This window comes from Urocitellus parryii, chromosome 4 (genome assembly GCF_045843805.1).
Source record: "Urocitellus parryii isolate mUroPar1 chromosome 4, mUroPar1.hap1, whole genome shotgun sequence".
Taxonomy (NCBI): domain Eukaryota; kingdom Metazoa; phylum Chordata; class Mammalia; order Rodentia; family Sciuridae; genus Urocitellus; species Urocitellus parryii.
The window spans coordinates 178,872,160-178,898,486 of record NC_135534.1 but is presented as its reverse complement, the minus strand read 5'-3'; the positions used below and the strand labels follow the sequence as shown (position 1 = coordinate 178,898,486).

Below are 26,327 nucleotides of genomic sequence, written 5' to 3'. Positions count from 1 at the left end.
TCGCCCTGATAGGTTCTTTTTTTAATCATTCATGTTGACTTTACCAAGGTGATGAGGTGGATCTGGGATCGTTCTGAAATCAGAATTACCGAGATAAACTCCCGCAGTGCTGCTGCAGCCCAAAGTCTGACACTGATCTAAATGATCAAATATTATCAACGCGAACACTTGAGAAGTGAATTTCATACCGACGCGATTGTGTGATAAAAATTGTAAATGACAGGAACAGGTTTTAAAGTCAGACTGATAATTACTAAAAGCAACCAGACACCCCCCTGCTAGGCTCTGGTGGGAGTCCCCTTTCAAGTTTATATTTATTTTGGCGAATCAAACTGTTTGAGATTTCGGCTTTGGTTAGTCCCCCTCCGGCCAACATGAACATTACAAAGTTTTGACTGTGGTAGCAACACATAACCAAAAGCATTCTTTATTAAATAAGTCGAGACCATCTCCAGACTGAAAGGAATCAATACAATGCTCTTGTGTCCATCTCTCCACACTGAGAAAATACTAACCCAACATTTGAGGTCAAGCCAGTTTGTGCAAAGTCCGTGGCAAATACCTTCATACCTGGGTATCTCTGTAAGTACCAAAATAAAAGATTCATCTTTTTTTTTTTAACTAATGAGAATAAAAAGTACAACAATAGAATATATATCTGGATAGAAAAATATTATAAAGTTTTAATTTTCCAAATACCAACCTCTTATGATTACCCTTGAAAAATGGGTATTTTGGAACATTTTAAAAAGTTTTCAAAATCAGTACAAAGTTTATTCACATTTCTTACTAAATCCAACATGTTCACAAATGGTAAAGTTCCCTTAAAAAAAGCACAGCAGCCGAGTTTGTGGTGGGCTCCGGTCACCATACTGACAAGTCTCTGTGGGGCACAGTCCAGAGGCCCTCAAAGGCTGCTTGGCACAGTGACGCTTCATGACATGCGCTCCTTGAAGAACCATTTCTGATCATCCAAGTTGGTGCAGTCCCGTAAGAGTGGCACGAAACTGTTACCGACCTCCTTCTTCACAGCCTGGACACATTTATGGGACTGTTCGTGAAATAAGGAACCATCCTACAAAGGATAACAGACATTGTTCAATACAAGGGACCCCTCGGAAAAGTCTCTTCTCTAAAAACAAATTCTGAAGAGCTCAGGGTGTGATTTTTTTTCCCCATCATTTCAAAAATACTTATTGCAGGGTCATCTGTCAATATGAATTGCAGGGTCACAGCGACTCAAGACTGCCCCCTATGGGCAGAGCAAGGCAAGCACAGACTTCAGGGGCTGCCCTGCGTGCGGTGGGGCCGATGGCGCCACCTGCTGGCTACCAGCCTGGATCTGTCAGACCCTACATTTCATCCCTAATCTGTTTTGTTTACTTCAGGGAAACAACAAAGATCCTTTATTTCTTTCACTTCTCTTAGGTCAACCAGTTCCATCCCTGATGATCCTTTCTCTCTTTTTTTAAATATTTTTTTTTAGTTGTTGATAGACCTTTACTTATTTATATGTGGTGCTGAGAATCGAACCCAGTGCTTCACACATGCCAGGCAAGTGCGCTACTCGTGAGCCCCAGCCCCAGCCCCAGCCCTGATCTCTTTCTCTTATGTATTTAAAAAGAGTCAGGATACTCGGCCATAGTCCAGCTCAGCCACAGCTCAGCTGGGTGAGCAGTAAGCCCCTTGGCCACCTGATCTAGTTCCTCACCTGTTACCTGGCTGGATGAGAAGCAGTGGCCCTGCCAGTCCTAATCCCCAAATGTCAGAGGATAATGATCTTCACTCAGGACCTTCCCTGCTCTCTCTCCCCGCCCTTGCTGAGCTAGCTCCTCCAGCCTCCCTCCCAGCCCCAGTCTGCTGCCTCTGGCTAAACTCAAGGCCCTGCTTTCGGTGAGGTTAATCATGGTGCAGCAGCAAACAGGGGGAACAAGTCACCTGCCAGCTGCAAGGGAGGAGAAGCCCCAGAAGCAAAATCAAATGTATAATAGGATTTCGATGCTATTAACCTGGAATCCTTTCCTAAGAGTTCGCAGTTGCCTTCGGTGAAACTTAAAAGTAAATAATTAAATAAAGTCTTCCCTGCTCACCCTTCAAAACTAACTTCTCCTTAAATGGTCACTGAGATTTAAGATAAAATTTTTAATGATACGTCAAACCAATTTTATTGCTTCTAGTTCGCATTACTTCTCCTTGGGGACTTAGCTCAGCTTACGGTTGGCTTTAGGGGACAGGCTGAAGTATTTCTTCGTATTTTCTTATGTCAAATAGACAGCATTGCAGTGCTTGGAGTTTCTGGGCAGAGACTGCAAATTCCATTGCTAATTATAACATTTTTTTTTCTATAGGAAAACATATTCCGACTTTTCGTCATACTTAAAGTTAACCCATTTATAAGCCATACAGAAGACTCTTTCCCTCCCTGAGGCCAGGTTAGGAATGAAAGTTTCCCAGGGAGATAAAAGATAACTAATATTTTCCATCCAATTATTTTCTTTGGATTTATTTCTCTGAGTGCTTTTTAAAGTCCTGTTGCAGGGCATCAGCGTCAGTGCCTTCTGGGCCTGAAAAAAACACCCAGTTCTGAGTCAGCAGGGAGCGTTTAGAAAGCCAACTGCACCCCAGCCTGTTTTCTTGGTTGTCATACCCCCAGTAACAACTTGTCAACGCTTCAATGCTACCAAAGAAGGTTTCTGGGTACACATCAAATCTTCAGATTAAAAAATAAGACTGCAATTATTATGCCCATTTTACAGCTGGGGAAAGAAAGGCTTAGAGAAATACAGTGACTAGTATCTGCACCTAACCTCAGATCCTCCCCCTTGGGCTGCTTCTCTTGGTTAAACCCCATTCCATCTCCAGATGATACCCCGAGAGCTCTACTTCCCACAGGGGCCTCTGTAGCTCATGGTACAATGGGAAGGCTTGGAAGGGGAGAAGGGAGTGCTCCCAATACAGGATGCTGGGGTCACCTCCTGGGGTTCACAGCGAAGTTCCTGCTCTGCCTGGGTAGGTCGGCCCGAGACCCCCAGGACTAGGCCAGGGAGAGCTTGACTTCCATGCTTCCCGACAGCCCCAGACTGAGCAGGGAGGGGTGAGCGCTCACTGACCTCCCGCAGGAGGAACTTCTGGTTCTCGGGGACAGTATCCTCGCAGAGGTGCATGATGAGGACGTCGGTCCCCGGCTCCACGGCGATGCAGGCCTCTGGCTGGTGGGTGTTATAGCGGATCTCCTTCTGGGATGTGTACTCGAAAAACTAAAAACAGAGCAAGCAACACGTCAGCTACCTGCTGATCTGGACAGAGACCACGGACCTGGAGCCAAGCACTCTCCCTCACCACAGCCATCACCTGTCTGATCGGGCTCTGTCACGGGCCCCAGTGCTCAGACGGCCTCTTCTGTAGCTCATCTGACCTCTACTGCAGTGTGTGACAGTTACCAGTGGAGTGGCCCCTGCTGGTGCCCATCTTGCTTGCTGGATGATGAGGACGGGCTGGTGTGGAAGGTCAGGAAAGAAAATGGACACGTCCCTGTGCTAGCACTTGGGGGCTGTCGGTGACCTGGACTGGCCACTCCCTCTCCTTTCCCTCGGTCTCATCCCCCACTCCAATATAACGGATATAAAGGGGCCTGGAAACGAGAAAGTGCTGTGCAGGGCGGGCAGCAGGACTGCTCGGGGAAGACGGCCCATCCACGCACCCAGAGCCAGCTACGGCGCTTGGGAAAATCCTGGTTCCTGGCCCCACCCCAGACAGGGATAAAGCCCCTTCGATCTGAGATGGGCCTAGGGAGCTGCATTTTTGACATGACACCCACCTGCCCCACCAATGACACAGTGACTGTCCCAAGGCCTATGGAGCAAAGTTTCTCAGACATGTCTCCCTCCCCGGGAGCTGGGAGAGCAGGAAGCTGGGACTCAGCGGGGCAGATGGGCCTGGGAAGCTGATGGTACAAGTCAGCTACCCTCAGCTCTGAGGAACAGTGTTCCAAGAAGGGAGAAGAGCCTCAGTAATTAAAGGTAGCAGTGGCCCAAACTACGACGAGTTTACTGCTGAACGTAAAGGGACTTGTGGTCCAGGGGAATCGGGTGAATCTGGATTGGAAGAAAACTGCTGAACCTCCCCCCTCCTGTCATCCCCAGGTGCCTGAGACTCCTTAGCAGAGTCAAAGCTTTGGTGGTTCACAGCCGCCCCTCCTGTTAGCCAACAGGTCCTCAGACCCTCCAGAACTGTCTCCCCTGCTCCATCTAATGAGTAGCACTTGATCCAGAAAGATCCACCTGGGCCCCCAGCTGAGACAATTTTCTTGCAGTTTGAAGAATGGCACTATTTATTAAAACCTATAATTCCATTTAAGAATTCATTCTAAGGAAATCATTCAAAATGAAAATCTGTTTTTTATTCCCCCTTCTTTCTAACTAAAGATGTTAGTGGAAGAGAGTTATTTATAATTACATAAACAGGGAGACAACCAGTTAACTAAACAGTAACACAGGCACACAATGAAATATCCTGGGGAATGATGTTCTCAAGGAACATCTAACAATGTAAGTACAATAAAGTTAACATATTATAAAATATATAGGTGTTATGATAACAACCATTTAAAAGACACAATATAAAGCTTGTGTATTGACAAAAACAGGGAGAAGAGGTGTCTTAATTGTAGCTGTGGTCTCTCTGGGGCTCGCCATTCACCCCATAGTTCGACTTTTTAAATTTCCCCAAGTGTTCCTTAGTGAGTATATCTTACTTCGATCATGAGAAAAACAATCAAAAAAGTTTTTTAAAATGTTTTAACTGCTGGAGATTGAACCCAGGGCCTCACACATGCTAGCACATGAGCTATAACCCCTACCCCCCAAAATCAGATATTTGATTTTTTTAAAAAGTACAGATCTTTGCCCCCAGGTTCCTCTTTCAAGGCCCACACCTACCTGGTTCTGGCCCAGGCCGTGACAGACGTAGAGAATGACCTGCTGTCCTGCCACTTGGTTTTCATCGGGAGGGTTATAGTCAAAGCAGTAGTCTTTCACTCCTCTGTTCTGGAGCTAAACCAGACATAAAGGTGGCATTTTGGTCTAGATGCAGACAATAGATCCCACATTCAGCTCAGAGGAGGGTCCACAACATGAGGGCCTGCCTCAGGCCCTGGCCACGCGGGCAAGAGCTTTCTCCTGTCCAACACTGTCCCGTTTTGACAGATCTTCCCATTCTCAACTGTCGCAGGAATCTTTACCCCCATTTTAAGATGATCAATCTGAGGATGGAGAGATTAACCTTTCCAGGCCCGAAAGCTCCTCTTTCTTCCTCCATAGCAGCCTTATTGCTGCACTGGTCCAAATACATCGGGTTATAGCCTTGAACTGAGATTAACTAAGCAAACTAAACCAAGCTGGTGATAGAGAGGAAAGGACTTTTAAAAATGACTTCAGAGCACAGTGTGTTTGATAACCTTTCCTCAGTGAAATATATTCAATAGGCAAACAGATCTGCAAGGAAATCATAAAACCTCATTTAGTCTAACACTGTCCATGTGATACGGTGCCATTGTTTGGAAACTATTTATTTGGGGATAAAGCAAATCAGGGTTGTGTTTTTTGTTTTTGGTGGGGAATACTGGGGATCGAATCCAGAGTGCTATATTCCCAGCCTTTTTATTTTTTATTTTGAGACAGGGTCTCAGTAAGTTTCCTGGGCTGGCCTTGAACTTGAGATCCTCCTGCCTAAGCCTCATGAGTAGCTGGGATTACAAGTGTGTACCACCACACCTGGCAAGTAAGGATGTTACTATTGTTAGAAATCAAGGTTTGCGGAATAAGAAGAAAGAAATAAAAGTATTATGCCAAAGAAGCAAAGTCTTGTAAGATTAAATTTGAATTTAAGATGTTCAAATAGGATGGTGATTTTTTTTTTTCCTCAAAGATACGTATGTCCTTTCTGAGCCACTGAAAAAGCTCAGAGCTATACTAGTCTGCATGGTAGCCACTGTCCCATGTGGAGTCCAGTGGTCACTGAAATGGAAGGAATCCAAACCGAGAAGGGCTCTATGTATAAAAATGCATGCCAGATTTTAAGACTTGATATTTTAAAAAGAATAAGAAATTAATTTTTCTTGAATTAGTTATGATATTAACTATAATGTTGAAATTGAAATGCTCATATTTTTTAATAAGCTGGTTTAAATGTGCTATTAACTTTGTTTATTTCTTCATTTCATAGGGCTGCTAACATTTTCAAAATGACTCATTTTTTGGCTCCTATTATGTGTATGTGGGACCGCTGGTCTAGAAGCCATAGCAACTGGAGTGACTGGCCCCACCAGCACCCATGCAGACTTGGAATACTGTTTCCTGCCAAAGGGACAGAGCTTCTGGGAGGAGAGGAAGGAAATTTTTAAGATGAACATGGAATAACTTAGCAAGTTATCAAGGCCAATGTCCTGGAGTCAAAGATCACAGAAGCCAAAATAAAAAAGGCTTCCATTAGCCAAAGATGGAACAATTTAAATATTGAAAAAAATAAAAAGGAAGACTGAATTGATTGAAACACGTTGGCCATATGGACACACAGGTTATCTAAGTCTGTTTTGTGCTGCTATAACAGGATACCATAGACCTGGTAGCTTATAACAGAAAGTTATTTTCTCACAGCTCTGGAGACTGGAAAGGCTAAGATCAAGGAACCAGTGTCTGATGAGGACCCCCTCACTATGTTCTCACATGGTGGAATGCAGAAGGGTAAGAACGTTACCCAGCCCCACAAGTACTTAGAATAGCCTACTACTTTACAGTGATACACAAGAAAAGAAAGAGCCAAAGAACAAATGGGCCAACCAACAAACAAAACCCACTGGACACAACTGTAGGAAAATAACTAGGCAAATCAAGAGAAAGGCATAAGAATTTAACAGGCCTCTTCTGTGTGAACCCTTCCTGTGTGGATACCAACACCTTAATAAGTACACAAGAAACGAGAGAATGAGAAAAATCATCATTTAGCAACTGCATTGGAAATAACAGATCCAGGCAATGGTTATCAAAGGCAACCAAAACCACTCTGCAGAGGCAGACAGCGGGTCTCATAATGGATCATCCAGGCCGTGGTTCCCCCATCGACCCAGAGACGCACCTTATCAAAATGACTGGACCTTGTGTGCTCCTGATACGGCACAATGTGAATGCTCCCACCAGGGTTCTCCACACAGAGGTTGACCCTGACCCCAGTCAAACCTTTAGACCTCACTCCCATGGTAAAGAAATGTGGGGGGAGAGGAGCGACTTCCAGACAGCACAGAGAAACCAGGACGCCTTCGGAGTGAGAGGCTGCACACACAACCAATCCTGTGTTTTTCCAACAACTTAAAAGTATTAACAATGAAAGAAGAAAAAGGAAAGGGGACCTAGGTTAAAAGGGACTTAGGAAACAAGATGTGACGGCCAAACACGAGGGGGCTTTGCTCGGGTTCCTGTTGGGATCGGCCAACCACCCAAGGAGAAATTCAAAAAAATCAGGGGGAATATGGATTAGAGCCGAGAGTAAAGGACATCAGGGAATCAGTGTTTTCTTCGCCAGGTGTGACAAAGTCTGTGGGTTTGTAAGATAAGGTCCCAACTTTATGAAGCTACATACAGAAGTGCACAGCAGTGACAAGGCACAATGCTGGGGTTTGCTTAAAAAAGAGAAAAGCATAAAGCATGGAGGGGGGAGGAGAGAGGGAAAGCCGGGAAGCAGAGTCTGGAATAGTCCAGAATCTCAGGAACGGGGTTATCATTCATCATGCCATTCTCTCTGCGTTTCTGTAGGTTTGAACATTTTCCTAATGAAAACAGAATTGAACAGCAAAGTCTTGTTTTGTTACTGATCCAGGACTTCCAGAACAGATGCCGACACTTCAGGTAAAAAAACATCAGCGAGGCGACCTCACGGAGAGGGTGAGATTCCTAGCGAAAGCCAGACACCATGCACCTCAGTTGGCCTCGCTCCAGAAACATTTCTTTAAGGTTTTCTAAAAGACTAGAAGTGACTCTCCAGCGGCCACTGCTGCCTCTGTGGACTCACAAGTTAGGAATGACCAGCTAGCCAGGCCGTGGAGACCAGAAGTGATATATTAGTAAAAAGCAGGACATGGACACACCCAAGTAAGCCTCAGTTTCCTCATCTCTAACTCAGAATACTCACACTTGCCAATTTCCAGGTGACTTTCAGCTCTGACATTCTGGACCCAAGGCTCAGACACCCCAGAGTAAGAAAAGGACAGAGGATGAGAAGGTGGGAAGGGTGTGGGATGGGGGGGTCCCAGGTCCCCACAAAGGGGCTTTCCTTGCCCGGGATCAGGCCCAGGGCCAGGGAATTCCATGCCCACCAAGGCCCACATTGCGCACCATCCCGAAGAAGCCGGGCCTGTCCTCAGGCACATGCAGTTCTGGATACACCGTTTCCAAAAACCATTTGAAATCCTTGCATCGGAGTTTATCCCGGAGCTGCCTCCTCTCTGTCACATCACCAAAGGGTTCCTGGAAGACAACACAGTGGTGAGTCCCTGCAGGTCCTGCAGGTTCCTGTCAAAGCCCCTCTTCACGGGTGCCAACAACCTCCCATTTTACTGGCATCTACTGCATGCTGGGCACTGGGAAGAGGAGCCTCCATCCTGGAGGCTGCTTAGTAAGAGAGTCTGTCACACAGAAAATCCCATCCTCAGGTGCTCTAGGGACATGCAACCCAGCACATGAGGACAGGAGACAATACTCCTGCTGACAGAGCCCAGGAACCAAACCCTGGGGCCACAGGGGCACCCTTGGCGCTGTGCATCAGCACAGAGTCATCCTCAGACCCCACCAGAGGAACACTGGTGTCATCACGATGCAGGCCGCGTGGCATCTGGATCTACTATTATTGCCTGAATTCGCACTTTCAAACACAGGTATGTGTCCCAGATGCCATCAGGAGTGAGAACATATGTGCTCAGTGTACTCAAGGATAAATACACATGCATGATGGCCAGGGTAAAATGCTGCAGTACATGATGCTTAAATACTTAAATAAAGCAAGCCTGTGTGTAGTTCAGTAAATGTTCAGCTGAAAGAACTATCTCTCTGGTGTTGTGTTAAACTACTAAAAATTGACAAGTGGAATAAAATTGCAATAAGAAGTGAATGTTCGAATAACTTTCAGGTTCCCACTACTTCCTGGAAGTTCTTCTTTGATGGGAGTCACCATTACCCTCCTCCCTGAACTTGAACCAAAAAAAATACATTTTAGCCGCCAGCCCCCTCAGCCTAAAGGCGCATTCAACGCCCTCAAGGAGATTCTCCAGGAAACCTCAGGAATAGGAACTGTGGGTTCCAGAACCAGTGAAGTGAGGAGCAGATATTTCACTCTGAAGCACAAGGCAAGAGGGAGGAGGCAGAGGCTGACCACCATGGAGCCCCCGAGGTGGAGAGGGCCAGCGGGAGGCCAGGCTGAGAGTCCCCAGCTGTGCAGAGCAGGGCAAGGGGCGCTAGAGTGGACAGGCACTATGCCCTTGCTCCCCATCACCTAGGAGGCCTCAGACAGGCTCCCCAGTCTCCCTTCCAGAGCTTCAGCTTTCTCATTGACTACTGTCTGCAAGACTGCTACAGGGACTTCCATCAAGCACCAGGGCGGAAGTCTTGGAACAAGACCTTCTAGTGTAGCCAAGTGGCCCTCAGTTATGCAAATATGGGACACACAGTACCCTGGCCTGGGGCATGCAAAGCTGGCCTCTGACAGGCAGTGCAGAGGTGGTGGACAGCATTGTGCCTGAGGCCCAAGACCTTGTGGGATAGAAGGAGCAGATCCCCTGTCCACAGGTCTCTGAAATAAGGGCAGAACAGGGTGCTGTCTGAGGTAGGCCCCAAGCCCCCGAGAAGCCTCACCTAAGAAGAAACAGGCTGGCCGATACCCGGCTCTCACAGGGCCTGAGTGTGGGGGTCATGGGCTCCTCTCAGCAGTGTGTGGCTGGGGTCTGTGGGGGTCTAGGGTCTCAGCAGTGTGTGCCTGGGGTCTGTGGGGGTCATGGGATTATCTCAGCAGTGTGTGTCAAGGTTTGTGAGGGTCTAGGGTCTCAGCAGTGTGTGGCTGGATCTGTTAAGAGAAAACCAACCAAACTGAAACCTTAGCACACTATGGGGACACCACTGGGCAGAGAGACTTCAGCAAGGCCTTGGGCAGGGAGGTGGGCTGGCACTGTCAGGAGGAGGCCCTGCCTTCCACAGCCATGACATCTGGGAGGAAGGGAGGCATGGGTGTACTGGCCACTCTCTAAGTCTGTCTGTCTGGAAATGGAAGCGAAGAATAAGCCTCCGGGGTTCTTGGACAATTCAAGAAGGCTCAGAAGAGGCCTGGAGCAGGAGACAAGAGACCTCTATCTAAGGAGGTGGGAGTGTCCCTGGGCAGCAGCTCTCACATGAAGAACCTGCCTTAGCCCATACCCTAGGTGGGGGGACTCAAAACCATACTGGCTACGGAGGGACAAGCCATGACGTGGGTAACATACCCAGCATGTGACACTGGGTATTCCAGACTGGCTTCGTGGGCACGGTCAAGCCTCGGTATTCCATACCAGCTCTGTATGTGCGAATTCACCTACTTGTTAAAATTTATTCATAAACCCCAAAACAAAGCCCTTCTAAACCAGCCCGATCATACTGCCAAAGCGCTATCTAGAGTTCCTACGGGCAAAAAAGTTTGGGATGTGCGTTATGGGGAAAATACCAGTCAGAGATTCATTCAAGTGTGAGTTACACCACGCTTGGCCCCAAGTGCAATGGTACTGAATCAACAGTGTATGTAAACAGGATGTCTTTAAACAGAAACACACACCAATTTAGTTCTGTAGTGACTAGACCATTGTGACCTGGGTTTGCAGGAACCCAGTTCCTATGTCCCACCCAGTTCCTATGTCCCCTACGAGCGATGGCTCATGTTCACTAATTCCGTGTTTGCAGTGGCTTTGTGGAATGTGGCTACTGTGAACAGAACTGACACGTTACTACTACACATGGAGGAATAGAGTTTTCCCATGCATGTATCATGAGGGCCCAACCTGTCCCTATTTCTGAAGCCAGATCAATTATCAGCAGCCGAGGCCAGGTGGAGCGCGGTGGCGGGTACTCACCAGGCGCGCGCGGGGGTTGCGGTGGTAGTAGAGCTCCTTATAGCCGTCCATCCACACTTCGGCTGCGCGGACGCTGTTGGCCAGTGCCTTGTTGCGGGAGTAGGGAGCTTGCTTGGGGAAAACGTGGCCCACGTGGGAGCACGGGTGTGTTTCCAGAGTCCCGCCACACTGCCAGATCTGCACACGGAGCAGAGGGGACGCCAGAGCACTGAGCAAGGAAGGAGCCGCCTGTCCACAGTGTCTACTGGGCACACAAAAGTCCTGATGGGCATCGCCAAGAGACTCAGCCTCCACGAGGCGGGAGGCCACCGATCCAGCATGCTCATGAACACAGAAGGCAAACAAAGAGCACGAAGGACAAGCCATCGCAACCCAGACCCCAAAGTCCATGCACTAATGCTCAGGCACCAGGTGTGCGGGAGGACCCCCGGGGATGCCACCGGCAACCCACTCACTGGTTATGTGGAACAAGCTTGGTTACCTGATCGCCTAGCCACAGAAGATAGGAAAGCAGCAAGGGAGAAGAGAGGTTTGGAAGAGAGAGAGGAAGGGCTTCTAGAAGCAGGCAGAGAAGCCTGACACCTAGGGGAGAGGCAGAAAGACATTAAGACACATCCCAGACTGCCCTAGTGAAGCCATCTAGGGTCACCAACAACTCAATTTCCCCAAGGATGGTAGAATCAAAAACAGCTTCTGATATCCTTAATGGAGGGCGTGAGTCCTCGGTGGAAGGCCAAATTCATCTTTATTAACTATTTTTTTTGACATCAGGACACCAGATAAGATATTGGACACTTAAAAATGTAGGATTCCATTAACTGGAAAAGCTACTGACATGCTCAGGATCTTTCAAAGGGGCTGAGGTGGGCTGGGTTCTGCAGAATTTACTGGAAGCAGATCCTGGCCTCACCCTGTTCTATCAAGTCTGACTGTCCACAGACTGTGCCTGTCCATCTGTCTTCTGGACATTTCCCCAACCGTTCACCCGGGGTCCGTGTCTGAAAGCCATGGTGCTAAATAAAGACTGCTTCCTAGTTAGTGAATAAAGGCTCCCAGAAGCAGGATCTGAGTTTTAGTCCCATCTCTGCCACCAACTCTGAGGAACCTTGAACAAGTCCCCTCCCCTCTCCTGGCCTCAGTTCCTCCCCTCTGCAGAGGGGAAGAGAAGAACCTGGTGACTTCCCAGCCTCACATCCTTAAAATTACATTTCTGAAAGTTAAAAAAGAAGGCAGGCATGTTTATAGGATGTCCAAGGCGCAGGATCATGGATACACTGCCAACACGGAGCCGTCCCTCTGGCTCTCGTAACAAATCCAGGTGGGGGTGGGCAGGGGAGACCAGGTTCAGAACAAGTCCAAAGAGAAGACTGGAATACTTACCCTAAAAGAAAATTCGAGGTTTTCTCCTCCCCAGACTTCCATTCCTGTATCATAAGACCCCAGATATTCAAAATATTTCTTACTCACTGCAAACAGCCCACCAGCCATCGTTGGAGACCTAGAAAAAGAGGGATAGCCATATTTCAACGTAAGCAGCAGGAAACCATTACAGCTGGTGGAACTGCCTTCCCGCCTTGAGCCCTTCCATCCATTCATCCATGTCAACCCTGAGCTCACACTCTGCGCCCAGCTCCCAAGCTGGGTCTGAAGGCACAGATGCACCTCATCATTCCTGTCTGGAGGAAGCTCATGAACATGCCAACAAAGAAGTCCTCTGGCTGTGACACACGTGTTAGCTAAGGTCAGCCAGGGCCGTGGGGGACACAAAGAGGGCAGCGGGTAGGGAGGACAGGGCTGGGTTTCCTGAAGGAGGTTAAGTCTCTGGGGCCAGGGGAGCTGGTCAAGAGCATGAGCAGGCCCAATTGCAGGAGAAACCCTGGCACTTTGGTTGACTGATGATTGATGCATGCATGCACCTAGTGCTGGGGCTCAAACTCAGGGTCTTGCACATGCTAGGCATTGCCACTGAGCACGTACCACTGAGCCATACCCCCAGCCCTCTAGACCTCTCAAAATCACAGAGAACAAGGGTTGAGGAACAAGTGCTGGCTTAGCATGTGTGAGGCCCTGGACTTGACCCTGATCCTGGTGCAAAAAAAAAGAGGCAAATTTTAAGTTGCACATATTTTATCACCAATATTAAAATCAAATTAATTAATTAAAATAGAGCAATATACAATCTATTTGTATGACAAAGATGCTTAATAAAAAGAAACAAATGCCCTAGGAATAAGTAGGGAGCCAGGAAGGAAGCCAACAGCTAAGTGGCCCTAACCAGGACCTTCACTGACAATGAGGAACACTCCCCCAGCAGGCAAGCCCTCACCTGATGACATCGATTGGGGACTGCATCTGCCTCCTCTCCCTCTCAGGAACCACGTGCCACGTGAACACCAGCCGCCAGTCGAAGCCACCAATCTGGGGCTCCCCGGAGTTGCCCAAGTACTCGAAGGTGTTCCAGTCGATCACGTCAATCACGGGGCACACCACCGCAGACTCCTTCTCGTGGATCCTGCAAACACCCGGGACATCTCATCTCTCCTCTGCTGGCAGGTGGCCCAAGGACAGTTATCAAGTTCAAGAATGAACTCTCATCTTTCTCACAGGAAGGAGGACACCTGTGTGAGAAAGTCCTGCTTCCCTTATTCAGGGGCCCACAGCCAGATGGGAGCCCCCACAGGTGATCACCACAGGGGGACACTGAAGAGGCCCGGAGGAGACTAATAGGAAAAGTCCCATCACTTTAATAATTCCCTGATTCTATCTATGGACATTCTGGCTAAACTTGAATCCCTCTAATGAAAATCAAGACGTGTAAAAATCAAAGATGAGGGGCTGGGGCTGGGGCTCAGTGGTAGAGCATGCACCTTGCACGTGTGAGGCCCTGGGTTCAATCCTCAGCACCACATAAGAAATACATAAAGGTATTGTGTCCATCTACAACTAAAAGAATATTTGGAAAAAAAAATCAAAGATGAAAGAGAAGCACCCAGACTGAAGAGTCAGCTTTGCAATTAATCCTGCTTATTATTTGCTGGGTGACATGAGCCAAGTTACCTAACCTCTTAGAGCCTGTTACCTCATTGGTAAAGTGAAGTGAGAACACAGGGCTCAGGTGAGGATTCCCTGAGGGACAGTTTGTGAGATGCCTGGCAAAAAAAAAAAAAAAAATGGAACTACTATTCTTTTCTTTTAAAAGTTGTTGTTGGGAAATATTACATACAGTAAAAAATGCTGTAATTTCCTGTTGCGGGTATCAGCCTGTGTGTGTTTCCTGCTGTGTGAGTGTGTCACATGGTCTCCATGAACACTATCACAAACCATCCTCAGTATGCCCACACGCTCTGGTTTCTTGGCATCGGGTTGATACCACACAGCAAAGATGAACCGAGACAGGACCGCGAGGGAAGACTAGATTTCTTTGGGTTACAATTTTGGGGCTGTTATCTCAAGTCTGAGACCTTAAAGTCCTGGGAGTCACAGAGACCAACCAGACTTGAGCTAGAAGGGCTCTAGCCCAACACCAGAAAGCCAGACAGAGGGGGATTTTAAGTACCGCAGTGAGTAAGGTTCACGATTTCAGGGGAGCTTGAACCACTCCGGACAGTTTGATAAGACCCGTGAGGTCACCAAACTGAGGAAGCTGGAGACTGAGGATCCACCCGCAACCACTTCTTCAAATAAATCAACGATATTGGTAGAAGGGTTGAGCAGGCCCACAGCAGATGTGCTGGGCAGGTTCGGAGACACTGCCTGGCTTTGCAAAGCCGGAAACTCACGATTACCATCAAGCTACTGAACCACAGGCAGCTGGTCTGTAGTGATCGGGAGCCTGACTGGGGGCTGGTGGCCAATACAGGAGCACAGGACTCTGACTCATGGGGAGAATGTGTGTGTGTCCCACAGGGATGTGCCCAGCACCTGGGCAGAACCATCCTGACCTATGCAAGGCAGGATAGTTGGCATCTTAGTACCCAAAATACCAGAAGCGCTCCCTGGTGGACATGACCATCAAAAACTCCTTCCCCAAAAGCCACTGAACACAGCTGGGGTCACCAGGGCCACAGTCTATACAGCTCAATGTGCCTCAGCTCTGTTGCACACCCGAGCCCCTGGAAACATCCAAAAGCCAAGTCCTGCTCCTAAGAGTCAGATCCAGATGTCGTACCACAGGGCCCGGTGTTCACAGTTCCTAGGGTATTCCCCGTGGACACACAGGGTGGACAATCCCCTCACCCACAGGTGTAGACAGAGCAAGGCCTTGGCTGTGGGGAGGGTGGGCTGCAGAGGGCTCTGAGGTGGCATCAGCACATTAGCTAGAGAGGAAGAGTGGCCCCTTCAGACCTGGACTCCAGACGTCTGGAGGTGGCCCCCTGTGCACAAGGTGAGGAACCCACCAGTCCAGGTTCAGACACCACCACATAAACAGCCCCAGACTCCGTCTGAGAAGCCCTGAATCTTTACTGGTGAAGCTCCTAGAGGGGAGGAGGAGAAAGAGGCAGCGATGATACCCCAGGGGACAAGGAGCCAGGACAACAAAAAGCAGCAGAGTAGCACTTGGTCTCACCTGGAAAGGAACGCGAGACACTAGCAGATTAACATGGTCAACCAGCTGCTGGAGGCTGTGGGTGGGAGGACGTTCAACTGCAAGTTACCCTGACTCACAGAAGGGGCACCAGACAGAGACCCCCCACACCTTCCCCTGCCTCCCAGGGGAGCTCCTGGTTGTTCAGCCCAGCTCCTGCCTTCTGTGACGCAGAATAGAGAGGACCTACAGAGAGACTGGAGGCAGGGGTGGAGGGGGTCGGGGGACAAAGGGGCCTGAGGCTGTGGGGCAGCAGGAGGAAAGACCTTGACGACAGGGATGCACAATGGTTTATATGATTCCCTTCCTCCATAAATATATATATATATATATATATATATATGCATATGTGTGTCTGTGTGTGTTTATGTTGTAGATCCAGACACGGTGGTACATGCCTGTAATGCCAGCTACTCAGGAGGCTGAGGCAGGAGGATCATGATTTTGAGGCCAGCCTTGACAACTTAGTGAGACTTTGACTCAAAAAAAAAAGTATCTTTTACTGCTACATTGGCATAAAGACAAATATAATCCAGGCTAGACTCATTATTATTATATACTTATAATACTTATTTTTTTCCTTCTGATTTTAAAATAAATGAACATAAAAAACCTTTTGGGGGGGGGCTTGGAGCAGCAGTTCTGTGATAGACTACTTGCCTAGAATGCAAGAGACTTGGCTTCAATCCCCAGCACTGCAAAAAAAAAAAAAAAAAGTCAGAAAACACTTTTTGGGTGTCTTTGGGTTTCAATGGCCCTAGGCATCAGGCTCACTGGGATAATGGAGAAGTGAGTCTTGCCTGAAAAAAATATGTCAAGGGGCTGGGCTGTGGCTCAGAGGTAGAGCACTCGCCTGGCACAGGCGCTGGGTTTGATCCTCAGCATCAAATAAAAATAAATACATAAAAAAGTTATTGTGTCCAACTAAAAAAATATATATATATAAAAATGTTAAAATATATGGGAAATTGTGATTCTGTGTAACGACAACTTTTTAAAAGTTGTTGCTTGATGATACTTCCTGGGTCACCTGCGATAAACCTAGATGGGAAGTAAAAGCAAACCGTGCGGGACCTCCCTGCTGTGCTAGGCTCCCCCAAGGGACTCATCCATAACAGCGGAGTGTTCCCTAGGTTCCGGGCATTTCACCCTGTAACTGTGCCCTAGAGGCCCCTAAGCGGAGCCTGTCCCCATGTCGCCCACCGCCACACCCCTCCCCGTGCAGGCAGCTCACGCACCTCTGCAGCAGTGGCTCCAGCCACCCCTCGTGGCACTCGCAGTGACAGTCCAGGAAGGTCAACACTTCGCCCTTGGCCACAGACGCCCCCAGCAGCCGGGCTCGCACCAGGCCCTCTCTCTTGGTGGCGCGGATCAGGCGCACCCTGGGCAGGCCCGACAGCTCCTGGGCCAAGCGCTCCTTCAGGTGCTCTGGGAGGCAAGCAGAGCAGCAAGGGTCACCGGGACCCACCCGGGGCCTCCCTGCTCTGCTTTGCTATGGGATGCCCTCGACTCGCCCAGAACCAGGGGTGGGAGGTTCTGAGGCCCTGGAGGTTAGGGCTGGGGAGGTTCCGTGCACGGCCAAGGACACACACGCCTGTCAAATGCTCTGCTCTGAAGGGGTGAATGGCCTGGTCCCCGAGTATAGCTCAATAAAACTGTATGGAAAGGAACTTCACAGCTTGACTTGTGAACATTAAAAAATAAAAACACACAAGAACCACTGTGTCCCCCAAGGGAGCACTGTGATTAAAGCTTAGTCCCTGGGGTTGTGGTGTTGGGAAGGGGGGGACTTTTGGGAGGGGGTCCCCAATGGGAAGTCCTTACTAAGTCACTGGATACCGACCTCAGAGGGACTGGTGGGACCCTAGCCTCTCTCTCTGCTAATAATTGGAGGTACAGTCACTTGCTTCTGTATGTGCTATTGACAAGACCATCTTGCCATGATATGATGAGGTCAAAAACTGGGTCCAAGCCTGTACCATGCCCTTGAACCTCCAGCACGGACTAAAGTAATCTCTTCTTCATTAGTAGCCTATGTCAGGTACTTTGTTATAGTGACTAAAAGCTGACAAATATACATGATTTTTTTTTTGTTATTAAAACAGTAATTATATTACTAAAATTTTTCTGAGGAGCACTTTACAGTTTATATAGCAGGAACAGGAGTAATGACAGCTAGCATTAAAGAGAGCTGCTATGCTATGCTCTCCCAAGTGATTCATCAATAACTCATCTGACCCCTTAACAATCCTATGAGGTAAATACTAGTACTCTCCCCATCCCATAGAGGGAGACATTGGGGTCTTTGGCAAGTGGCTACGCAACTTGCCAAAGGTCACATAGCAAGCAAGCCAAGGAGCCATAATTTGAACCCAGTGAATCTGTTCCAGATGCCACAGGCTTAACACTGCCTCCCAGAATTCTCTCCTGTAATTTCTCATCTTTATTAAAAGTCAAAAACTTGTCAGAAAGATATGCTCATGCCCATTTGCAGAAAAGGCAAACTGTCGAATGGACACGCCCCTAGGTAGCTGGCCCCCGGGGTCTCCTGAATCTACAGACAGGACTCTGGGACTAGAGGCTGATTCACAACCCTCAGTGGGTCGGGTGGGGCGGGTGGAAACCCACGCAGACAAAGGACAAATGAGAGCACTTCCCCATCCACGTGGGCTTTGGCCCCAGGTCCTCCACCATCTGCCAAGGAGAAAACTGTTCTAGGTTGCTTCGTAACTTATGAAAATGTTTCTCCAAATATCCTTGACACTTAAAAAAATTCATTGGTTGGTTTTATTTTTAAATCCTAAATACGATGCAAATAAGCCAATGGCAGGAACCAGGGAGTGATTTGCAAGCAAAGTGATTAGGGGGCTGAGCTCATGTCTGCCTGAGCCAGTCTCCAGTGTATGGAAGAGGCTGGCACCCTGTGGCAGGCTCTTCCTGACACTGCAGAAACAGGGTCGCTGCAGAAACAGGGTCGCTGCAGAAACAGGGTCGCTGCAGAAACAGGGTCAAGGCAGCTGCTTAACTCCTCCAGAGCAGTGGCTTTAAAAGTCCCCTCGCCACCCTCCCCAAGTACAACAGCTGTGTGGAGGGAGCATGAACCACACCATGTTCTTGCCACTGAGCAGCTATTTAGTCCCATAAAAATAAAATAATGTGGGGCTGAGGTTGTGGCTCAGCGGTAGAGTGCTTGCCTAGCTTGTGCAAAGCCTTGGGTTGGATCCTCAGCACCACATAAAAATGAATAAATAAAATAAGTATAAAAATAAATAAATAAAATAATCTGCTATTGCTGTTAGAAATGGTAGGGGGTTTTTCACTTTACAGTTTTCATAATATTTCATCAAATTAGAAGTTATCATTTAACAAGAGCTAACTATCTGCCAGGCACTGACCCAACACATGACCTACCTTATCTCATTTAATCCTCCCAATGACCCTAGGAGGTAGGAAGGTAGGATTATTCCCCTTTTGTAGGGGCTGAAGCTAAGGTGGGGTCAAGGTGGACACCAGGAAGATCATCGCTCAATATCGTGTGGTCACTAGGTGCTGAAGAGGGATTTAAGCCCTCACAGTGTGGCCTATCACCAGTGTCTACACAGGTAGATATGAAACAATCCCAGAGGAAAAGACAAAGGAAATGGAGGTGAGCACTTACTGTGTGGGGGCTACTACATGAGCACCTACTATGTGCTGGTGGGTACATGAGGTTCTGTCCTTCACATGACCTTGTTTATTTCTCACCACAGCTCCCTGAGTTAGGTGTGGTGGACACACACAGGTGCCATGGCTGAATCAAGGCAAAGGTCACCTCAGACCTAGCAGCCCAGAGCTCAGTGCCTACTAGACTCCTGGCTGGCATGGACACCGCGGCTTGTCCCCTAAGGCTTTTCCCCATGTCTTTTAGCTGAGCACATGACCAGCAGGATAAAGGCGACATTTCCCAGCCTCCCTTGCAGCTCGGTGTGGCCAGGCAGCCACCTTCTGCTCTGTGGGACATGGGGGGAACTTCCAGGCAGTGCGCTGAGAGAGAGGGTGTTCCCTCTGCCCCTTCAGACTCCGGGGGCTGAGCAGAGTGAGTAGGGGGTGAGGAGCCAAGGAGAAGGTGGGAACCTGGAGCAGCACCAAGCCCGAACGCCATCCTAGACTGAATCAGATTTGGGATGTGCGAGAGAGAGCTATTTCTACCTTGTGTGAATCACTGTTATTTTGAGTCTCGTGATGACAGCCCAACACACATGCCAATTAGAACGTATATATGCCAGCTCTGAAGTCAGACGGGCTAGACACAGCACCTGCCGGGGCCCAGGCCCAACAAGCAGGGACTGCTAACCCTCATGGGGGGTCCAGGGAGGGCAGTGTGGCTTGAAACAGGCTCAAACCTCTAAGCCCAGGATTCCACCTTCGCTGAAGCCTTGACATTTCCCCACGATTATGCTCAGCTGCTTTCATTGCAGCCAGTCACCAAGTCCCTGCTAAGTCAAGGCTGGGGCGCACAGGGGCTGCAGAAGCTCCTCCCTGCTCCCAGTTTCTCTGTTGCCTGGATCCACCCCCACCATTGGCCATTCTCCACACAGCAGGCTCCTCAGACTGACCTGGGCCTTCCTGTCCCCCTAAAACCTACTGGTGGCTCCCTGCTGGGCTCACCTTTAAGTTTGAATGCCTTCGGGTGACCTCCAAGGCCCTACCTGATGTGGCCTACCCTCCTGCAACCTCTCCTCCCATGTCACCTCCCATGCTCACTCCAGCTGCTCCTGCTCTACCTGTTTCTGGGCCAGGCCTACTCTCTCTGAGGTCTTCAATAGGCACAGGGGACGCAAGAAGCCTATCCACCCCTCCTTTGTCACTCTCACCGCCACCACTGCCACAGCAGGCCAGACCCTTCCGGAAGCCCAGGTGGGGGCTTACCTCGATCGCTGTAGTCATCCACCAGGATAACTTCTTCTAGCAGGATGTCCGGGGATGTCTCGAGGACACTGTAAACTGTCCGAAGGAGTGTTGACCAGGCTTCATTATAAAACGCTATGACAATGGATGTCCTGGGCAAGTTTTCATAATCATATGTCTTCTCTTTGCATCTGCAAAGAAAAAAATCCAACTTTAGGAATCAAGAGCCCAGCCCAGGCTGTTTTGGGAAATGCGGTGATTCAGGGGACACAGGACAGGTCTCTGGGCTTCCCTCTGGGGAATGGAAAATAATCTGGAGGACCACCCACAGCCCACCACGAGCCACAAGGAATCTCAGGAGATCCTAAGAAAGCTTCTCACCATGACACCCAGCAACCTTGGCCTGTGGGATACTGTTTTCAAGTTGGAAAGCAATTTACAGATCGGAGCAACATACAAACCAGGCAGAACCAGAAGGGAACCAGACTCACTTCTGCCCTGGCCCCACAGCTCTCCTATCTGTCCACGATGCTCCGATCCCACTGCCAGGCCTTTGCTCAGCCTGTTCCCTTGGCCTGGGATTCCCTTTCCTTCCTCTCTACCTGGCAAACTCCCTGTCCTTCAAGAGTAGCTCGGCCCTATTCTCTGGGAACCCTGTCCCTGTTGGGGCAGATGCTGGGCCCTGTGCTCCGCCAGCACCCAGCTCCTCTCCGCTCCAAGTGCCGCTCACAGTATTGCTGCTTGCATGCTGTGCCCCTCCCTACCTTCGCCAGCCCCCAGCAGTGACCACGTGTCACATGTGCACAAATGAGAATCGTGGCCAGAACACACGGACATCCGGAGAAGGGCTCTGCAGAGGGCACAACTACCTCCCCAGGGTCCAAGTCCTCCCACTGCACCCTGATTGGCAGTCATGGGAAACAATAAGCTCCTTCTTTGTGGGGTAGTCTCTGCTGTCACTCTGCACTGAAGGTTCCCTGATTGGCAGAACGCTATCCTCAGAATGACGGACAACAAACTCCCAGTGCCACAGGACTGACCAAGGGCAGTGTTGGCAATTACCAGCCAGAAGTGCCTGATGGCAAGGTAGGGAGACACCATGGGTCACCAGAAGAACCAGGGTTTAAAACATGGGGGTTGGCGGAGGGATCAGCAAGGTATGGAGAAGGGGATCAATGCTGAAGGCCAGCTGGGCTACCTGGGCAGCTAAGGCAAGACCTCACCGGACAGGCTGAGGACAGGAGAGGAGAGGCAGAGCTAAAGGGGACAAGGTGTGACGCTAACGTCTGTTGACTGTGCTACGTGCCAAGCACTACACCAGGGGACCTGTATCTGAACCAGTCGGTCACCAAGTACTTCCCCATCACCTACCACATGTCAGTGTGACAAGGTCCCAGCTCTCATGGGGCTTACCTTCAGGGGGACATTACATTCTGGTGTCATGAAGGCAGAGGGCACCTAGCCAGAGGGAGCTAGGTCCTAGAACACCATGGAAACATTAAATAGCGTGGACCCAGAGGAAGGCTTTGTGCTCCACATAGGGGAAGTCTGGTCCCCACTCAAGGTGAGAAGAATTCAGCTCCATCTTTTGGAAGGAAGGAGACTGAAGAATCTGTAGACATGTTTAAAACCACCACACAAGAAGGCAGCAGAGACATGTGACTTCCAGGAGTGGGTCAGAAGATATCAATGTTTCCTTCTTGTTCCTTCAGTGGAATGTTCCATTCATTCTGGAGAAAGCCAGCTGCCATGTTGTGAGGACACTCAAGCAGCTAAGTGGAGGAACTGATGGGCATGGAACCAGGGCTTCCTGTCAATACCCAGGACAAACTTTCCAGCCATGTGAGTAAGCAGAACCTGTGGTCCCAGTCAAGCCTTCAGATGATAAAACATGCAGGCACCATTTGGCTGTGACCTCCTAAGAGACTCCAAGCCAGTTCCACCCAGTCCAAATCCCTGGCTCTGCCTCTCCTCTCCTGTCCTCAGCCTGTCCGGAAACTATGTGGGATAATAACTGCTTGATGTTGTTCTAAGTCATTAAGCTTTGTGATAATACACACCTTTAAATAAAACACAAGAAACTATCGGAGAGACTCAAACTGAGACATTTAATAAACCAACGGTGCTATCTATTCTCTTTAAAATTCTCAATGCCATAAGAGACAAAGGCTGAGGAACTGTTCCAGTCTAAAGGAGACCAAAGAGACATAATAACATCGGGGTCACACCTGATTCTCACTTTGAAAAAAAAGCTGCTATAAAAGTTAATTAATTCCAATAACTCAGGAGGCTGAGGCAGAAGGATAGCAAGTTAAAGGCCAGTCTCAGCAGCTTAGCAAGACCCTGTCTCAAAATAAAATAAAAAGGGCTGGGAATACAGCTCAGTGGTAGAAGGCTTACTAGCTTGCACAAGGTCCTGGGATCAATCCCCAAGACCTCAAAGAAAAAAATTTGAAACCTAATATTATATAACTTTCTTGACTTTGACAACTACATCATAGTATCATGAGAGATTGTCCTTGTTCCTGGAAAAGACATGCCAAAGAAATAACAAGTGAGGATTGTCATCTTTGCAACTTACGCCCAAATGAGTACAATATGTTAGTAGACATGTTGGAAGATAAAAATTATAACAATGATAAGTGAATCTAGGTGAAGAATTTGCAGGACTTCATTGTGCTACTCTTGTCAATTTTTCCAATAATGAATTTTTCAAAATTAAAAGCTTAATATAAAAATAAAGAAAAAAGTTGGAGCACTGCAAAAAGCATACCCAAGCTCTAAGTCAATTCTGGCCTATAGATGGGTACCTCAACCTTAGTGGCCTTTACAAAGCTCTCCTTAATCTCATTCTTTCCTGAATCTACCAAAACACTCCCCTCCTCCATACACATGTCATAGCAAGTGGAAAACATGTGTGGAAGTTCAAAAAGGTTAACAAGTGTATCTGCATTATTAAGACCCTGGGTACTCAATAAGATGCACAGAATATCTGTGTAGTGCCGAGGTGCAGCACACAAGGCGCCTTGCAGTGAATTAATTGCTTACTGCTATAGTCTGGATCTAGACTGGCCTCCAAAGGCCCATGTGTTAAAGGCTTCATCCCTAGATTGGTGCTAAGAGGTGATGGAGCCTTTAAGAGCTGGGGCCCATGGAAGTTTTTGGGTCACTGAGACAGCACTCTCAAAGAAGCTTGTGGGGCCCAGTCTCTTCATCTTTCATTTCCAGTCATGAGGTAAGGAGTTTGCTCTGCCACATGTGCCACCACAGGCCTGAAGCAATGGAGCCAATCAATCTTGGACTAAACTGTGAGCCAAAATAAACCTTTTCTTTTTGTAAGTTTATTTATGTCAAGTTATTTGTTACAGCAATGGAAAGCTGCTTAATACATTGCATGGAAAAAAATGTTTTGTGAAATCTAAGGATGTTTTCTAATCTTTATAAAAAAGATACAGATAAAACTTAGTTTTGAGGGTTGGGGTTGTGGCTCCGTGGTACAGCGCTCGTGAGGCCCTGGGTTTGATCTTCAGCACCACATAAAAATAAATAAAATAAAGATATCATATCCAACTACAACTAAAAAATAAATATTAAAAAAAATAATACAGATTCTTAAAAAAAAACTTAGTTTTGAACATGCTCAGGTTCAAAGAGAAATGGGTGAAAAGAAAGATAGTGAAGTGAGGTTCTTCAAGTAAAGTTTATTCAATGTCAAGAACTGTCCTTTAGTCTGATATTGCATCTTTACTCTTTTGGATTAAAATTTATTTCTTCTCAGCTTGGACAAATAAAAGTCAGAACTGTACGTCAGCTCTCTTCAGTTTTTTGTTTGGGTTTTCACTGCTTACTGAAAATCAAAGATGCAATGCCACCATCCTAGAATGTCTAGCTGGACTCTGTGTCACCCAAATCACAAGCAGGTTGGGTGCCAACTTGGCAGTACATATCTAGATCTACAAAATGTTCCTCTTCTCTTGGATCTGGTATCACTATATTTTAGAATGTCTTGCCGAAGGAAACAATCTGATATCGAGTAGGTTCATTGTTTAAAAAAAAAAATTCTTTATAACATGATTTATAACAGCAAGAAGCTGCAAGCAGTCTCAGTGTCCAGCAGGAAAGAAGCAGAGATAGGGCTGCATGAAGAAATGCTATACATCCATCAAAAATGACTTTTTCAGGGCTTGCCTAGCATGCATGAGGCTCTGGGTTCAATCCTCAGCACTACATAAAAATAAAAAGCAAATAAAATAAAGGCATTCTGTCCATCTGCAACTACAAAAATTTTTAAATGACTTTTTCAGAGATTATTTAATGATAAAAGAAAATGATCGCAGCTTGGGAGGCTGAGGTAGGAGGCTGAGGTAGGAGGATCACGAGTTCAAAGACAGCCTCTGCAAAAGCAAGGAGCTAAACAACTCAGTGAGACCCAGTCTCTAAATAAAATAGAAAATAGGGCTGGGGATGTGGTTTTGTGGTCGAGTGCTCCTGAGTTCAATCCCTGGTCCTCCTCCCCACAAAAAAGAAAATTATGACATTTTGTTAAATCAAAAGAGTAAGGGGGTGCTGGGGTAGTAGCTCAGAAGAGGAGTGCCTGCCTTGCACGTGTGAGGCACTGGGTTAGGTCCTCAGCACCACATAAATAAATAAAATAAAAAGCATTGGGGCTGGGGATGTGGCTCAAGCGGTAGCACGCTCGCCTGGCATGCGTGCAGCCCAGGTTCGATCCTCAGCACCAAACAAAGATGTTGTGTCCGCCGAAAACTAAAAAATCAATATAAAAAATAAAATAAAATAAAAAGCATTGAGTCCATCTACAACGAAAAAATTAAAATTGCTCAAGCACTTAAAAAAAAAAAATCAGGGTGCAGGTCTGTAAATAGCCCATTCTACAAACAATGGGTGCATGTGTGTGCACTCACATAAAAACAATAAACAGTAGAAGACCAAGGCCCAAATGTCATCAATGGTGATTTCTGAAAAGTGGGATGACCACTGGTTCTTACTTAATTCTTTTCTTTTTCTGCATTCTAAAGTTGTTCTACAATAAACATGCACTGTTTTTATAATCACACAGAAAGTTTATTTGTTAAAAGCTAAGTTATTTTTTGTCAAATGCCTTCATTGAGCAGTAATTTAATACTCTGCTCTCTCTTTTTTCCTTGGCCTGGTATAGTTTCTGGGTCTTTCTCTAAAACATCTCCTGAGAGGCTGCGGATGTGGCTCAGGGTGGAGTGCCAGCCAAGCATGCCCCAGGCCCCAGGTTCAACCCCCACTACCAAAACATAAATAAGTAAATAAATAAATAAATAAATAAGTAAAAGTAAAACATCCCCTAAAGCCACTCACCATTACAAATGACTCCAAAATTGCTTTCAGAAGGAAAAGGCTTTTTCTGTTTCCTGACTGATAGAAGCTGCATTTTGGTAAAAAGCTGTGCACCCTTCCATGAGACAGGGACAGCCAGGCATCACGCGAGGGTTCTGCTTTTGCCTTGAGATAAGAGGAAGCTAGGAGCTGAATTCCATGTGAAATCATAAGCCATTCTGTCACTGTCTCTGGTATTACTGTGTCTCCAGATCGTTTATCTTTACATTAAGGTTATCACATAACTGTCTTCTAGAAAAATAACAGAAACTCACATCCTCTGCAGAACAGGCCGGGGAGAGCTAACAGTGCATTTTACCTGCCCTGAATCCTTTCTCCTTTCTTCATGAC

The 26,327-nt window shown here is 47.6% G+C and overlaps 1 protein-coding gene across 1 annotated transcript in view; it reads right to left on the bottom strand.

The window, feature by feature from the left end:
• Window positions 1–708: 708 nt before the first annotated feature.
• The window catches only part of Galnt12 (polypeptide N-acetylgalactosaminyltransferase 12), a 30,412-nt gene continuing 4,793 nt past the window's right edge, over window positions 709–26,327 (bottom strand). Inside the window, exons 2-10 of the mRNA XM_026379244.2 lie at window positions 20,631–20,800; window positions 16,961–17,150; window positions 13,464–13,649; window positions 12,518–12,635; window positions 11,138–11,314; window positions 8,385–8,516; window positions 4,938–5,051; window positions 3,111–3,257; window positions 709–1,075 (exon numbers count right to left, since the gene is read on the bottom strand). Coding sequence (XP_026235029.2) covers window positions 935–1,075; window positions 3,111–3,257; window positions 4,938–5,051; window positions 8,385–8,516; window positions 11,138–11,314; window positions 12,518–12,635; window positions 13,464–13,649; window positions 16,961–17,150; window positions 20,631–20,800 — 1,375 coding nt within the window. The 3' untranslated portion in view covers window positions 709–934. The remainder of the gene's footprint in view (window positions 1,076–3,110; window positions 3,258–4,937; window positions 5,052–8,384; window positions 8,517–11,137; window positions 11,315–12,517; window positions 12,636–13,463; window positions 13,650–16,960; window positions 17,151–20,630; window positions 20,801–26,327) is intronic.